The following is a 14,974-nucleotide window of genomic DNA, read 5'->3' as shown; positions in this document are numbered from 1 at the left end:
GTCTTAAAGCCTGTAACACATTATCTGGTGAAATGGTGTTCGCTTCCTTATGAAGACAGCACTTGGGAGCTCAAGCAAGACATCGACCAAGCTAAGATCGAAGAATTTGAGAAACTGATGTCTAGGGAGCCAGAAATGGAGCGTGTGGTAAGAATTGGCTCCATATAGAGGATTTTATTTGAAAATAGTAAAGTAATGTGGTCTTTCAGAAACCACTAATGGGATTTGCTGTATTTGAAACAGGAGCGACCTCCTGCCGATGACTGGAAAAAATCGGAGAGTTCCAGGGAGTATAAAAACAATAACAAACTCAGGGAATACCAGTTGGAGGGAGTAAACTGGCTTCTTTTCAATTGGTACAACACGTACGTAAAACATTGCTTACTGCTGAATTCTGCTTTGGAAAAGCTTTTACAGCTTATTTGAAACAATAACCTTTCAAAGTGATCTTCAAAAGTTAGGTTTTAGAGTTATTTATGTCTCACTTTTTGCTGCAGGAGTCATACACAAGCTAATTTTGGGTGGATAACATAACATTATATAAAACATGAGTATTTTGGATAGATCTTGTGGCATACTTTTGCATATGTTCATGCGCACCCCTGCTGCCTGTTCCACCCCCAATTGAACTTGAGAGGTACATAAAATGGATATATCCATACTTACTTGTTGCATCACGAATCACAACACCTATTGAAAATGCAAAAATACGATGTCTTTTCAGTGTAAACTTGCCATTCTGAAATTTCTGGTTTACTCAGTTTAAGATTCTTACTGATTTTCCATGTTTTAAGTTAGGAATAAATCGTTCAGACTGTTTTTATTATTGTTTTCAGACGAAACTGCATTTTAGCAGATGAAATGGGGTTGGGAAAGACTATCCAGTCCATTACGTTTCTCTATGAGATATATTTGAAAGGAATCCATGGTCCTTTCTTGGTTATTGCGCCATTGTCCACAATTCCCAACTGGGAAAGGGAGTTCCGTACCTGGACAGAGTTGAATGTGGTTGTCTATCATGGGAGTCAAGCAAGCCGGCGGACCATTCAGTTGTATGAAATGTACTTCAAAGATCCACAGGTAAAAGCTCTTCATGATTTTTCTTTATCTCTTTTTTTATGTATGCTTTGCTGTTTATTAATTTAAGCATCAATTAGGTTTTTAGTAACGATACGGTAGGATTTAGCTAGTAATGAAGGCATATGTATTAGCAGAGAGAGTGCTTTTTAGTGGTAGCAAAGAGATAGCTGGAAATGGAAGGGGACCAACAGTTACTGAGGCGGTGCAACTCTTATTCAGGGTTTCATTGTTTCGTGCAAGGTTTTAATTATTTTGCATTCCTGAGGAGAGCTGGCAGAAAAGATTGTTAATGGAGAAAGTACTTTAATTGGAACTAAGCTTAAAAATCAATCTTTGCCTATCATCCCAGGAAAATACCAGCTTGCAGAAATTAAACTTGTTGATGCTTCTTTATCAGATTTTGTAAGTCAGATATATTTTGAATCTGTGTTACTGCACTCAGGTTGAATAATTCCTATGAGAGAAGGAAAGCAGATAAAGGAAAGGCTGAGGGTAGAAACAAAGTTATTTGGAAAACTGAAGCTATAAAGAGCAACAGATCTCTATGCTGACGTGCATGGCCTTGCCCAGAGCAAATAAACAGGATTGAGGGGAAATAATGTGCATATATTGAATGTTATAGCAAAACAACGTAATCCTCCTCATGTAAGAGAGGAATAGAGTGGAAGTTCAGACTGATTTGATATATTGAGGAGTATTTTTTCCAACAGCTTTAAAGAAGTGATAGTGGTGAATTCATACATCTAGATTTTCTGTAAAGCATTTGATTTTATGCCACTAGATATTTTGATTAATAAACTAGGATGATATAAAATCAATGTGGCACACATTAAGTGGATTTAAAACTGGCTAACTGATATTTCTTGATGTAATTGTAAATGAGAAATTATTTGCATTTCCAGCATAGTTCTTCAGGGATTGGTTCATGTCCATGAGCTATATAACACTTTTATCAATGACCTGAAAGAAAACATAAAATCATTACTGAGGAAGTTTTCAAATGACACAAAGATGGGGAGAGTGGTAAATAATTAAGACAGTTCGTGGATACAGAGTAAGCTGTATTACTTAATAAATTGGCTCCAAGTTAACAATACTAAGAACAGCTAAATATAGGGCTATCTGTGGACACGGAATGGAGATGATTCTTACAGTAGGGAGAGCTCAGTTCTGGGAAGGCTGCAAGACAAATGCACATCCTTTTGTGTCATGACACACAACCAGTTAAACATGAGTTCATACTGTGAGACTGGTTAAAAGGGCTAGTCCTAGTGCAGGTGTGTAGGAGGAAAGAAATTATATTAACGAGTAGAAAAGTTGCAGCATTCTTCTCTTTGTCAGTCATGTGGCGGGTAGTCCAGTTCTGCCTCTGTCTACCTCTCACTTCCTGTCCTCAAAAACAGCGTTGAGAAACCAGCGTCTTAGAGCAAAGCTATGAGGATGCTTGAGAGACAGATAATATGCTTTCACAAGGAAAGAATTGAGTAAAAACTGTTTTGCAAGTGAGGAGCATGGCACAAGTTGACATGCCATTAGAGCAAACAGAATCGCATGCTCTAAATAATGTAGAAAAATATTTAGTAATGTATAGTAGTTAGAAGTTATGTCTATTTGGCCTAGAAAATAACCATTTTCTCAACAATTTATCAAAGCAACTTTCAAATGAAAATCATATATGCTGTTGTTAAAGAACAGTTAAAGAGTAACAGTTGCTAACACTAAGAACTAATGGCTTATATTCCTTACAAAAATAACCATATTTAGCTTCTTACATAGATGTATAATACACAAATGAACTGGAATTGATTTGTACTTTCTCTGGCTTAAAAATTATTTCTTATTGGAGATAGATACTTGATATAAAATTTAAAAATTTGTGTTTGTCTCTTGTGAAGTGTTTCCTGTGTTAAAAATCATGTTTGTTATTTAAATGGTGCTTGTTCTCGGCACATTCTTCCCCTTAGGATGCAGCAGTTACATAGCATGAAACCTGAAGGAATGTCATCAGAAAAATCCCACTTACTGTGCAGATTCTTGGTGTTACTTTGACAATATTGTTTTGTTGATTTAACAGCAACTAAAAGGATCTCAAGCAAGATGCTGCAGGAAGTTTTATTCCCCCTGTTGTCATGTTCTTAACTCGTCCCTTGCAATGACCATAGCAGTCATTTGACCCCATAGCGAGTAATGACAAAACACTCCTGGCACAGAAAAATGGATCATTTTCTGCTGGCTTTGCTCGCTGAACTGGCTTAAGATGAGAATCAGACAATTGCCATGGTTGGAGATAAAGGAGAAATGGAGTGAACTCGTCTTTTGGTGGAAGCTAGCTTAGATATGTCATGAAATCCTTTCTGTGTTCTGTTGTTTGTAAGACAGTGTCAGCTGTGAAATGCACGGTAGAAAGTGAATTACAGGAAAAAAAGTCTCTTTATGTTCTGACAAAAAGAATCCCCATGTAGTGTTCATTCTGGCATCCTCTAAAGTACCATCAGTGGGCATGCGAAGGGGGCTGAGAAGGGAGAGAAAGCAGGCAGGCTTTGGCAGTATTCTTTCTAGTTCCCTTGCCAAACTCGTCAACCCAGACATCGGCATCTTTGGCTTTTTAGGCCTTAACATGAAAAGAGGCCTCTCAAGCTGAACTGTTTCTCAGAAAGACAATTGAACATCGAGAAAATCTGAGTGGCTTTGAAGGGCAGTAATAAGACAGCATGCATATGAAGCACCTACCCCATCTGCAGTAGTACGATTTTTTTCAAAGTCAACACCAGTAACAAGACTCAAGTTGCTGTGAAAAGCTAGAGAGGAGTCGGTAACAGGTTACATTTCTGCAGTGGTGTGACTTCAACACTAAGGACACCATGTGACTGGAGATGTTCCCATAAAAACCCTTACTGCTTGTGAGGGTCATGTAGGAAAGCCTGTTCTGCTGTTCTTGAGCAGTATAACTGAAAGGTCCTTCTGGCCCCCTTCCCTGGTTGGAATATCAAATAAACCAGTTGGTTTTCTGTAGTATTCTACCTTTGAAAAAGAGTTCTGTTGTAAGATCAGGAAAATTATATATAGCAAATAAAACTAGTAGCAGAGCCCTGCAAAACAGTTGACTTGTTTGTGAGGGAAATTTACTTCACAGTGTCACAAGGACTAAAAAGATAAACCACCTGGCTCACGTGTAGAAATTGCCTTGGTTGATTTTTAACTGAAAATAATGCTATCGATGTTCAGGACTTTATCTGGCTTACCTGGTTCATTCCTTTTGGGCTTAGTGAGTGTTGGCCTAGAATATTTTCTTGCCTGCGTGGTTTTCTTCCCTGCTGAGAAGCTACTAAACTATGAACGTGCCATCAGCATAGGGTTACTTCAGAGTCCTGCAAAGAATGGTTAGCGTGCAGCAGTTTAAGGTAGTATTTCATCAACAGAGACTCCATCTTTCACCAAAGATGACATCAAATTACATTTTACAAAGTGGCTATGACTTAGTTTTCTAGATGTCTTCCAGCAATAATTGGTTAACATGCACATTTCTTGCATCTGTTTTCTTATTCCTCAAACTGCAGTCTGAGGTTGGTGGGAAAAGACCATAATAATCTTTCACGGTTCCCATTGGTGGCATGTGCATCTTTTTAGAAGTCCACTTACACACATCCAATTGATCTTCTCAGTTTTTATCTAAGAGGTAATACCCCAAAACATAACCCAACTTTTATATTCATATCTAATTGTTGTACCTTGTGGCTACCTCTGTTGTTTGAGTTCCTTCCAGAAGAATTTTCCAAACAGAAAAGGAAACTGCTACCTATTAGGAAGATTGATTTCCTCAATGGAGGACCTTTTTTGAGTAAATGGATACGAAATTCCTGTGGTTCCAACATCAGAGAACTTCATTTGAATGCCATGCTGAAACGGGATAAATTGATTCCTATTTGCCTAAGAATGCACCTGTGACAATGACATAGGTCACTTTCCTGATAGTTTCTGCGTTTGAATTTCTCAAATGTGACATTAATAGGATTACTTTAGGATTCTTTCCCATACTCCCCAAGTGCTGGAGGCCTGCAAGTGTTGAAGAACAATGTCATTCACCCTCTAAAGCTCTTGGAGAGCTTTTGGAACTTCCTGCTTGATTTACTCCTGTGTTCTTCACTACAACATTTGACTGTCTTTCAAATAATGTGAGCTGTTGTGGCAAGACCACTGTGCCTATTTTAATGTGAGATTTAGCGCTACATATATAATCAAGGGTCCCTCTTATGAGTTTTGCTTCACCTGGATATGCTGCTTTTATGTAGTGATAATTTTTGAGGAGTACTGCTTGCCATACAGTCATGAGGTTGCTCATGGAAGTGTTCTCCACTACTTGGAAAGAATTTCCTGGGCTACATTCTTGTATTCTCACAGTTACAACTGGCCCATGAAAAGGTTACAGCATTTCAAACTGCTGGCTTTCTAAGTTGCCCACTTAATGTATCTTCATCTGCTTTTTGTTGGGTAACAACTCTTTTTCTCCTGAAGATATATGTTTCTGGATTATACCATGAGAAAGAACTGTTGCACAGGTCATTACTTAGTCTGAAATACTCTTGGATGTGCATGGGCAGATTTAATACTGAGTTCAGGATATCAGGTTTCCAATCATTTTATTGAGTCGGTAGCCAGTTCTGACCCCCACAGTTTGGAGAGGATTATGTGCAGGCCACTTATAAAAGGATTTAGACATGCACATGTTTGAAGGAAGAAATTATCACCTTACTCTATAATACCTGTTATTAGGAAACATGTTCAATACAACCCATGACATAGTCATGCTTTGAAAACATAGAGTAGCTTTGAACTTGTTGAGGCCTGTCCTTAAAGAGACAGTGACACTGGAGATACCAAGTTATGTATTTCTTTGAATAACATTGGGAAGAAATAAAGCATAGTGTCAGAAAGGTGTTCATTTCATTATCTTGAGTAAAGTTTATTCAGGGTTATTTTTGGAACAGCATCTTAGTATCAGTCCTGAAAATAAAACCCTCAACTAACCAAATAAATAGTGAATATGGTGCCAGACAGCATGTAAATTGTCCTGTTGAACTTTGCTTGACACAAGTTTACAAAAATGACAGGGAAATGTATGCAGAGATATACATTCTCCATTTAAGAGGTCAGAGATTTGCTTGTTTTCAAAGCTGTTTACTAGAATTGTAGATGTTTTGGATACTCGGTGTCCAGCAGGAAAAAATAATTGTTTATTGGGAGCAAAATGTTCTAATGGTAATAAAAATGAAGCCTTAACATACTTCGGGCTTATTTGGATCATTTGGGATGACCATCACACACCTTTGACTTAAAAGAAAATTCTCTTGACAGAATCTGAAAACCTTACGTGAATGTTGCAGCAATACATTAATGCTTCAAGGCATTAGTATAATCCATATGAATTATGACTGAAATACTTCTATAACATGTTTGTAAAGAATATGCAATGATTGTGTGAACCTTTTTACAGGATTAAAAACATAGCTAGCGTGAAACCAGTAGTAAATTACACATTTGTATTCCCTCATTGAATCAATGGTAATGACTACATTTACTTAAAATATCTTGCCCATTGTACCATTCTGTATTTTTATAGAATGAATTTTGAAAATGAAACAAATGTACTTCCTTTCTTTGCCAGGGAGTTTACTTCAACTTTTTCTGTTCTTTTTAGGGCCGTGTGATAAAGGGGTCCTACAAGTTCCATGCCATTATCACAACATTTGAAATGATCTTGACTGACTGCCCAGAGCTGCGTAACATTCCATGGCGTTGTGTGGTCATTGATGAGGCTCACAGGCTGAAAAACAGGAACTGTAAGCTTTTGGAAGGCCTCAAGATGATGGACCTGGTTAGTGTGTACATCTCTTACATTTGCATCTTCTGTGTTTCTATTACTCCTTATCTACAGTTGCATCACAAAGTGAAATAAAAGGTTTTCTTCTCAAGTAAAATCATCAAGTGCTAAGAAGAATGAGGGACACATAAGAAAGTCTTTAAAATACCTAGAAGCATATGCATACCTTCGGTTTTGGAGTGCTGACGTTTCCTAAGTCTCTTCTTTGGTTTAGACCTAGAATTATGTGGATTCTGTTAAGATAATCAGGGTAAATTCGTGCTTTCCTTTCTCTCTTTTTATGTGACTTACTCCATAGTCATTTCTTCACATAGACATTTATTTAAAGGTATAATGTGGTCAGGTGGCCAAATACAGGTATGAGACTTAAACTGCTGTGCATTAATGTCAACTCTAATTTTAAGTTATTTTGTGGCCATAAGGATGTTCTTTCAGGCTGACTAAGGAAGGGAAAAGTGAGTTGATTTCTGATGCTAATATAAATGTTATATACACAAAATACATGTATTAAGCACACAGAGAAAAATAAGGTGATGGTTTTTAAAGGTTTTACCATTTTAAAGGCAAAATAATAATTACTTTTTTTCCTGACCAGAAGATTCTTTAAAAATGGGAGAGGAATGCCATCGTGCCAAGTTAAAACCTGGAACTCAGGATGTCTTATTTCTGATGATAAAGAGGAATAAACATTAGCTTGCGCAATCACTGGTGACCTATAGGTTGCTTTTAGTTTCTTTTTCCGTTTGTTAAACAATACTTTTCTTGAAGGAGTCTGAAGACTTAGTGAATGAAAGTTTGTAAAAATGCTGTATACAATTTGTTTTTCTTATTATGGTTGCTATTAGAGGAAAGCTGAACTTATAGGTGTGGCTATAGGTGGAGATCAGGGATGTCTTACTTCAGTTCATGTTCTACTAAATTCATTTTTGACCTTGGGTAGTTTCTTAAACTCTCTGGGCTCCTCCTGTAAAGCAGTATGCAGCTTTTACTCTTGTCTCTGCCAGTCTTATGCTCTGTTGTGTGTAGATGGAAAGTAAGACTCTACTTCAGGTTTTCCTGTGTTAGAAACTTACACCTGCCCTGAAGAGATTCATGCACTGAGTCTATTGGAGGTGTGGTGAATCGATGGATTTATACTGGAAGTGATGGGATAAATTCAGCTGTTGTTTTGCCATTTAAAGTTCGTTGTACTTGTGAAACAGCTGGGATCAGTAAAATCTCATCTTTATCTGGAGGAGTTTTGGAGGTGCTTAAGTAGCAGAGTGTTTTCCTGGGCTATCACTGAAGGAAGGCCAGAATACTAGTTAGATATGTCTTGAAAAGACATTTTGTGTCTTTTGTGCAATATGTAAGTAGTTGGGAGGGTGAGGGGAGGGAAGCAAAGATGAGAGATACACAAATATTTTTCCTTCCTATATGTATTTCTCCATTGAAAATTAATTTAGATAGATTCAAAGGCAGCTATTTCTTAACCTTTCAGGAACATAAAGTGCTGCTTACTGGAACCCCTTTGCAAAACACAGTAGAAGAGCTATTTAGCTTGCTTCACTTCTTGGAACCAGGTCGCTTCCCCTCAGAAACCACATTCATGCAAGAATTTGGTGATCTGAAAACTGAAGAACAGGTAAACTTCTCCTTCATTCTTACTTTTTTATTTAGGTAGAGTAAATTTATCCATTTTATTATATCTGAACTTCACTTGTTTTTACAAATAATAGCTATTTACTTTTTGGAAGATCCAAAAAGTTTTATCCCTGGTTTTTTGTTTGGTTTCATTTTGTTAAGTTTTTTGCTTTTGACCAAAAGGCTTTTTGCCTTATCACTGAGGGTTTTATCCTTTGTCCATTGGTCATGCAGAAACAGGGAAAGTTTCCTCTCATTGAAATGTGTTACTTGAAAATGGGGAGTGGGGTGTCTTCTAACAGTTGCTGGATGAAAATATTTTTAAATTGTTTGTTCACTCTAAAAGAATGAATTTGTCAGTTGACATTCTTCCTTAAGCCTCAGTATCAGCGTGAGGAGACTGTCCTCTGTAACTTCTGTGGAGTTAACATCTGAGAGTTTTATCAATGACTTCTGTGCAAACAAGAACATATTTGAAACCTAGTTTAGCAAGAGGTAACCAAATGGAAAGAAAAATTTTTGACTGACTCGGAAACAGATTTCTCAGGCTGTGCAATAAAAGAAGTGCATAAATCAATGCAAAATGAAAGACCTCAGTGCAGCATGTTTTAGATCTAAAATGTAAAAGCTTCTCATGATCATATATGATTTATGTATCATGATTTATATATAAAATTTAAATGTCATCTTGTATGCAGGAAAATGTTTTAAAAAGTCAATAGGTAACAGGCCAATCACCTTAACATTAGGAATTAACTGAAGCATGGCATCTTAATTTAGGCACCTTAATTGGGCCCTTTGTACCCTGTGATAAAGTAAATTTATGACTGCATGCATTTTGGTGTGCAGCTTTGTTGGTTTTGTCTGAAAATTCAATTTCTGGTATTTCTAACTTTTGACTGCTTGAATTTGTTAACTTTCCTTGAGAGCAACTCTTCCATTCTTTCATAGGTAATAGTCTAAATTACAAACCAGCTCTCCCCTAGCCCCTTACCTCCTGGAAAAATCATAGCATGTCCCACGGGAATCATAGGATATGTTTCCACAGATTGTGCAGGCAGTTGCATGCCAGTCAGAATGGACTCTGACCTGACTGGAAGTGAGCCAGCTCTGATCCAGAAGCCATGTAGTCCCGTTAATACAGTGTTTAAGCTGGAGTTAATATATCCTAACTCTCAGCTTTTGTCTGGCCAGCTCAAAATGTCAGCAGAGCTGAACTGGGAATTTTTGAAGCCATACAGGGAAATATTGCTAAAATAATGCCATCAGCCATGAACAGAATTGGAGCCTGGATTGCTTGGGCCAATAAGTTGTAGAAGAACTGCCTTCTTTGCTGACACACCATTAGATGTTTTAGAATTTATCTTTCAAGTGATGGGAGAGATTATGTGTTAATGAATTGGGTTTTCTCCATTCTTTGCAGTCCTATTCCATGTATTTTTTTTAATGGTTCATCCCTTTGTACTAATTTATCTTTTTCTCCTAAAGTTGCTTTATTATTAAGGGGATTATGTGAATTCAGGAGAAAGTGTCTTTGCTGTGCAAAGTGTTTCTTTGTGTTTCTGCTGTGCAGCTCTGCATCAGGACATGATAACTATTTTCAGGGTGAATTACCAGCTTTTCAACACAAGTGGTTTTTACTTTGACAGACTACCTAAAACAACCCTAAACTCCAGTCTGTTTCTATATGGAATATGTTGGAGCTTTTTATGTAAAGGACTTTACAAAAATCTGACAAAATTTGGTTGTTTTTTGGGTTTGGTTTTGGGGTTTTTTTAAGGAAAATAGACATTTATTCTCCCCTTCCCTGTTTAGGATATGTCTCAAAGTATATATTGCAAGACCTGGAGACACTAAAATGATCAGTGCGTTAAAAATTTACAAAAATAAATGTTTTCATTTTGAGACCAAGCCTAAATAGTTTTTCTATTTCAGTGGATGTCAAAACTAGGGAAATAAGAGAAGAATTAGAAGCAGATATATAAAGAAGTAAAACAGCTTTAAACACTGTGTTTAGTGTCCAGAAGTTAACTGCAAAACTCAATCTTACAGTCAGATTTGCTTATATAGCTCTGCTTACTTGGGGTTAGCTCTGGATGACTGGTGTGCAGTACTGTCCTTGTTCAGAAGGATAGTTCTAAGGAAGGTCTGTTTATTAACATGCAGTAAGCAGTAGGGTCGCATGCTAAAAATTTACTTTAGAAATGTATATGCCACTGAGTTAACAAGGAGAACTCAGTCTTTAGGTCACTGAGGAAAGATGTTTTTATAAATGCTCTCTACATGGGATCTGAGGTAGGAAACAGGGATTTTAGAATTAAGGAAACTGAAAAATAAATATTTAAAGCCTTGCAGTTTCAGTCATTTACTAAAGACATGTTTCCTAGGTGCAAAAACTCCAAGCTATTTTGAAGCCGATGATGTTGAGACGTCTCAAGGAGGATGTAGAAAAGAACCTGGCCCCCAAAGAGGAAACCATCATTGAAGTTGAGCTGACGAATATTCAGAAGAAATACTACCGTGCTATTCTTGAAAAGAATTTCACGTTTCTTTCCAAGGGTGGAGGTCAGGCAAATGTACCGAATCTTTTAAACACTATGATGGAACTAAGGAAATGCTGCAATCATCCATACCTTATTAATGGTAGGCTGCCTGTTTTTCTCCTCATTTGACAAATGGTTGTAAGGAAGTTCAGTGAGTTAGAAATTATGTCCTAGTGTGACTTCTTACTTAGGTATTTATTTTAAGTAGAAAAGTGAGATAACCTTTTAAGTTCTCTTTGGTATGGATATCTGCTAGCCAGGATGGCATTGCTTTTGAAGACATTTTTTCCAAGGCTTCCTAGCCCTGATGGACTTAGCGTTGGTATTGTCAAGTTTTCCTTTCTGTTATTTCTGATGAACAAGACTCCAGTTACCATGCAGGTTGTTGGCTGCTGGCATAAATATGGCAATTTTTTCTTCAGAGTTAGTTAGCTGCTACTTATTTTCTTGCCACAGAACTTCATGAGATAGTAACTTAAAATTTCTGAATAAAACTTGTGGAAGATCAGGCCTGTTTTTATGGCCATGTATTGTCTGTTCGTTTTCCTGATCTAACTAGTCAGAAAAAAAAATGTAAATGTCATCTTAGACTTTAATGATAAATACTGGTTTTCAGTATGATGCTATTGGTTTTAGATCAGTATTATCCATGGCAAATACTATACAATCACAGAATATCTCAAGCTGGAAGGAATCCACAAGGATCATTGAGTCCAATTCCCTGCTTCTGGCAGGACTACATAAAACTAAATCACGTGACTGAGAATGTCATCCAGATGCTCCTTGAACTGTGACAGGCGTGGTACTGTGACCACTTACCTGGGGACCCTGTTCCAGTGACCGACCATATGATGAACCAGCTTGCTACAGCTGTCTGAAGTATGCTAAACTTGAGCGTGTTGGCCAAAGGAGATCTTCCCTTTGAGGATGTAACACAAGCCTCCATACAGGGTTCCATTCTGCTAGTTTCTAGTTTCCCAGCTCCTCTTCCTTACTGTATATATATGATTTATGCTATGGTTGGTTTAATGCTGGTTGTAAGCATCATGATAAAGACTGGTTTGTTCAAGAACCATATGTGATTTCAGTTTTTTTATTGTATGGCTTCAATATTGCAGTGCTTACATTTTTTCTTGACATTTTTTGTTTAAATGGGGGGAGAAAAAATGCTTAAACTGATTAATGAAATGACACCTAGTTATATTTCATGCGCAAGCAATTATACCAAAGACCTAATACAGGGTTACTCCAAAGTACTTCAACCCAGTCATGCTGGTGGGCTGCTCAATTTCTAAACTCAGATGAGCATACAGTAAAGTAGTTTTGTGTAGGATGTTTTTTTTTTTGTTTGTTCTTTGTTTTAAAAAAATCCATTACATAAATGAGTTTGTCAGAAACTGGTTTAGATGTTTCAGGTTATGAGCTTCTGAACTTGATGCTTTTTACATTTCTTGATCTTCAGCTAGTTTTAACCATGCCAATATTTTTGCTTTATTTCATGTTTGCTAAAGGAAATAAAGTGAATATTTTGCTGCCGCTTTGTTTTGTCAAATAGAGTTCATGAGTTGCAAAACTTACAGTGTTGCCTACAGCAGTGCTTTTTTTTTTCCTCCCCTCACAAGTTTTTTATCATTTATTGTTGTTAAAGAGTGCTGAAGTCCAGTTGGCTATATAGAAAATTTCAAGTATTTTTTGATTACTGTATTTTAACCCTCATAAGGGGAAGTGGGTTTGTCTCTTGAACGCTTTTGCCTTTTGTAATAACCCTTTTGTTACTTTTGAATACTTGGACTTGCTTGGTGTCATGTAGCAATATGACAGGCACGTCAAGCCTTCAGGTTTGAGGGAAAAATAAATAAATCCTAACTATAATTAGCGTGGATGGAACTAAATAAGTATGTTCTTTGTAGTTCTAGGACAGAAAGTACTCTTACATCCTGTAGTTGTCTGAGCCTACAGTTTTGTTTCGTTGATTGATAATTAACATCTTTATACTTAGAGTGATGGCATGAGTTTATTGTTAGTTGTACCAAGAGGTCTTGCAGTGCTAGTACAGAATGTTGTATAGCATTCTCCTGATGAACAATTTGTTGCAGCAGCAGGTTCTCGAGACTGAACTGCTTTTATAAAGGTGTCTCTGAATTCTTTTCATTTTTTTCCCAGTTTACAGGTTTTGTGATTTTTTTCCCAGTTTACAGTACTGCATTGTGCATTTGAATATCCAAGTAGAACGCTGTATGTTTTGTTTTGCATCAAAATTGCAAGCAAGTCTTCTAGATAATCTTCAGTTAAGAGCCATAGAAGGTTATATGATGGAATTAGTGTGGTAGGAGTTGAATGTGAGGTGCTTTTTTATTTGTTTCTTGATTGGTAGATCTGTTCTGTGGAGGGGAGAATGGTGGTCTGCTGAGACTGTCTTTGAGTAGACTTCTCGAGGGAGTTACTGCGTTGTGTGTTCTCCAACCAACTTGGGCAAAGCATTGTCTGTCATTTTTCTTAGAGCTGGACACCTTGTTTTCTCCATAGCAACCATTCTCAAGTACTTCTACATCATTCCTCTTTCTCTGTCTCAGAGAGAGGCAGCAGTGGGGAGCGCGTTTGTACTTACACATCCTAAAGTGCTGAACACTGGAAACATTTCTTACTCTGTTCCTTTTGCCCTCTTGTGCCCTGGAAGTCTTCCTAATTAGGAGGGAAGTGGGGGTTTCCCTAATGAACCAAGCACACAGTCAAACACCTTGCTTTCATTCCCTACTAAAAATCAGCTAGGATAGGAACTAGTGTAACAAACCTACAGGTGCTACTACGTCAAGTAACTTTTTGTGTAACAGGCTACTCGGTGTACATCACTTGATTGCATTTCAAGGAGAAATGAAACAGACAGGGTGGTCTTGTACAGTATATGGCTCAGACAGGTTTATTGAAAGAGCAGATTTTTGACGGTCATGGTCTGTTATGGAAGTGTGTTTTCCTGAGACTGAACTCTCATACTGAAAATTCACCATTCATTAGACCTGTTTGTGAGTTTGTTGTGGTGTGCTTGGCTTAGGTCGTTTGCTTTTGCACATGCTGTGTTTGCATATTGATTTACTTAGTAATGAAACTTAAATTTGGGTATCACAGTTAACTAAGAAATAAATTATGTAACTAAGAAAGATTGCTGAAGTTACTGTATATGAACTACTTGATAGCCTACTAGATCCTGAAACTGCCTAAGCTCAGTACGGAATCTGAGATTTACTACCTAAATTCTGGCCGTTTCACAAGGAAGGGAAGTGTTATGATTAAAGGGAACTTGAAGGAGTGTCTGATTGTACTGCTTTCACATGGATTTATTTTTCTTACGTGCAAACCATTAGGATCAGTAATGCTTGGAGTCAGGAATCCAGATAAGGAAAATTCAGGGATGTAAAACTGCCTTCAAGTGCAGTCACATCTTGAGTCTGTTAAGTTGTGTAAAAGCTAGTAGTGCAAGTGTATTGAGTAATACAAAGCTGTCAGCCTGCTTAGGGTGGTGTCTAGTTGAGACACCATGTTACAGTAGGCACTGAACCAGCAATCACACAGGGAGGGTGTGTTTGCATGTTTGTTTACAGGCATCTACTTAGAACTGGGATATGAGAGAGATGCTCAGCAGAAGCCTGGCAGTAAGCTGTTCTTTGCCCCTCCCCCAACCCTCCCACCTTTCCTTGTGTTACTCAAAAGCAGTATTGAAGCTGAACATTATACAAACCAGGAATACTTTATGAGCTACATTTTGTTTAAAAAAAAACCAAAACAAAACACACACACACACAAAAACCACCAAAACCTAAAACAAAAACAAAAAACAGAGGGACTGGAAAACACA

At 37.4% G+C, this 14,974-nt stretch overlaps 1 protein-coding gene across 8 annotated transcripts in view; it reads left to right on the top strand.

Moving 5' to 3' along the window:
* CHD7 (chromodomain helicase DNA binding protein 7) overlaps window positions 1-14,974 on the top strand; it is a 132,617-nt gene that overhangs the window by 96,459 nt on the left and 21,184 nt on the right. For all 8 annotated transcript variants that reach the window (XM_056331264.1, XM_056331265.1, XM_056331266.1 and 5 more), the window contains 6 exons: window positions 10-147; window positions 244-365; window positions 837-1,080; window positions 6,776-6,952; window positions 8,439-8,582; window positions 10,969-11,224. In XM_056331264.1, coding sequence (XP_056187239.1) covers window positions 10-147; window positions 244-365; window positions 837-1,080; window positions 6,776-6,952; window positions 8,439-8,582; window positions 10,969-11,224 — 1,081 coding nt within the window. The remainder of the gene's footprint in view (window positions 1-9; window positions 148-243; window positions 366-836; window positions 1,081-6,775; window positions 6,953-8,438; window positions 8,583-10,968; window positions 11,225-14,974) is intronic.

Source organism: Falco biarmicus, chromosome 3 (genome assembly GCF_023638135.1).
Source record: "Falco biarmicus isolate bFalBia1 chromosome 3, bFalBia1.pri, whole genome shotgun sequence".
NCBI classification, from domain to species: domain Eukaryota; kingdom Metazoa; phylum Chordata; class Aves; order Falconiformes; family Falconidae; genus Falco; species Falco biarmicus.
Note: the sequence above shows the minus strand (reverse complement) of the source record. Positions and strands in the feature narration are given on the sequence as shown.